This window comes from Neopelma chrysocephalum, unplaced genomic scaffold, assembly GCF_003984885.1.
Source record: "Neopelma chrysocephalum unplaced genomic scaffold, ASM398488v2 Primary Assembly neopelma1_367, whole genome shotgun sequence".
Lineage (NCBI taxonomy): Eukaryota > Metazoa > Chordata > Aves > Passeriformes > Pipridae > Neopelma > Neopelma chrysocephalum.
Genome location: NW_020898031.1, coordinates 562,439 through 564,514, shown reverse-complemented (window position 1 = coordinate 564,514; position 2,076 = coordinate 562,439). Strand labels below are relative to the sequence as shown.

The 2,076-nt window shown below is 72.2% G+C and overlaps 1 protein-coding gene across 1 annotated transcript; it reads right to left on the bottom strand.

The window, feature by feature from the left end:
- Positions 1 to 26: 26 nt before the first annotated feature.
- On the bottom strand, positions 27 to 2,075 carry ZNF703 (zinc finger protein 703; the record flags this gene model as incomplete). The annotated part of the gene is made up of 2 exons (XM_027706346.1): positions 27 to 1,534; positions 1,977 to 2,075. Coding segments are annotated over 2 exons (1,479 nt in total), but the record flags the coding sequence as incomplete, so codon positions are not given.
- Position 2,076: the final 1 nt, after the last annotated feature.

The window sequence follows — 2,076 nt, the reverse complement described above, 5'->3', positions numbered from 1 at the left end:
GTTTTTTTTTTTTTGTGTTTTTTTTTTTGGACACAGACTTTTGCATACCATTGATTCATTGGTGTATAATGCACTTATATTCCCAGCTTTAAGCTAACATACAGTAATAAATACAGAGTCCAAGGAGGGCGCGGGGGGCTCGGGAGCTGCGGGGTTACTGATATCCCAGTGCAGAAGCTGACGTGAGTCTTTGGCCGTAGAGCGCGTACGGGGAGTAGTAAGGTCCGGCGGCCGGCAAGGAGGGCACGGGCAGGGCGCCGGCTGTGGGCAAGTGGCTCTTGCCGTAGGGGTGGTACCTGTTTAGTCCCAAAGTGTGTGGGCTCCTCAAGGAGAGCGAGGCGGGCAACGTGTTGGGGCTCCCGGGGGCGGCGGGCGGGAGGTGGAGGTGGCAGGAGGCCGCGGAGCCCAGCCCGGAGGTAGGGTAACCCGCCAAGAGTTTCTCGGCCCCCGGCAGGGCCGTGTGGGTCCGTAGGTGGGTGAGCAGCTCCTCCGAGGTGGCAAACCTCTTGTCGCAGGGTCCGCTGGCAGACACCCAGTTGCATATGTGGGGCAGGGGGTCGTTCTGCAGCATGAAGCCGTAGGTGTAGAGGGGGTGGCCGGGCAGGCTGGGGGTGCCGCTGGAGGAGAGCGTGGTGTGCACCGAGTGCAGGGGGTGCGTGGGGTACACCAAGGGGTATCCGCTCTTCAGGCTGCCGGGGTCGTGCACGCAGCTGGAGCAGTTGCTGGAGCCCAGGTGCGAGGCGCTGTGGTAGCTCAGGCAATACGGGTCCCGGCATAATCCCTGCATGAAGGAGGGCGGCGAGGCCCCGGTGAGCGGGCTGGAGCTGGGCGGCTTGCCCGGCAGCCCCAGAGCCCCCGGCAGCTGGCTGCCCACCAGCCCCGGCTTGGTGGGGTCCAGCCCGGGCACGAACTGGGACGGGTAGCCGGCGTAGGCGCCGACGATGGAGCCGTGGTAGCCGATGCTGGAGGGCGGCAGCGGGAAGACGGAGTGGCCCGGCTTGTAGGGCGACACCGGGGCCACATGGCCGGCGGGCGGCAGGGCGGGGGGCTCCGACTTGCGGCCCGAGGGGGGCTCGCCGTGCGCCCCGGGCTCCACCGCCCCGCGCCCCAGCCCCCCGCCCGTCCCCTCGGGGCTGGGCTTGCCTCCCTCGGGCTCCTTCTTCTCCTCGGCACCCTTGGGGTCGGGGTGCTGCGGCGAGGCCCCGCGGGAGCCGCCGGGCGAGGCGGCGGCGTGCGGGGGGAACGGCGGGCACGCGGCGCTGGGCACCCGAAAGCCGGCCTTGTCCGCGCCGCCGCCGTCCTTGCGCGGCTCCGCGCCGCCCTTCGAGTAGGGCTTGAAGCTGGACTTGTCCTCGGCGGGCGCGTCCCCGCTGCCCGGCGGCTTCAGCGCGGCGGGGCGGGCGGTGGGCTCCTTCTCGGCGGCGGGCGCGGCGGCGGCCACGGCGTTCAGCTTGGAGGAGGGCGGCGGGTCGGGCTTCCCGATCTGCGAGCAGGTCTGGGCCAGCAGCGCCAGCGGGCTCTTCTTGGCGTCCAGCTGCGGGCGGAGCGGAGCCGGTCAGGGGGGACCCCGACGGCGCCCCCGCAACCCGCCTCACCCCCCACCCCCCGAAACCCCGGGGCCGGGCCCGGCGCAGAGCCAGGGCGCGGGGATGGGGGGGGACGGGGAGGGGGGACCCGCCCGGCCGGGGAGAAGGACCGGGAATAGGGGGGGGAGCGAGGCTGCGGCTGCAGCGGCGGCGGGGAGGGAAGGAGCGGGGGCCGCCGGGCAGGGCAGAGTCCGGCCGGAGAACCGGGAGCGCCGAGCCGGGAAGAGCCGGGCTGGGAAGAACCCGGCCGGCAGAACCGAGAGCGCCGAGCCGGGAAGAGCCGGGAGCGCCGGCCCGGGAAGAGCCCGGCCGGGAGAACCGGGAAGCGCCGGGCTGGGAGGGAGCCGGGGGGGTCCGAGCCGCGGTCGGGGGGGGGCGGCGGGCACTGACCTCGATGGGGCTGACGGGCGTGGAGGAGAGCGGCTGGAGGTACTCGGGGTGCAGGAGGTGGCCGCCGTGGGCGCTGAGCATCTTCAGGACGCGGATGGGC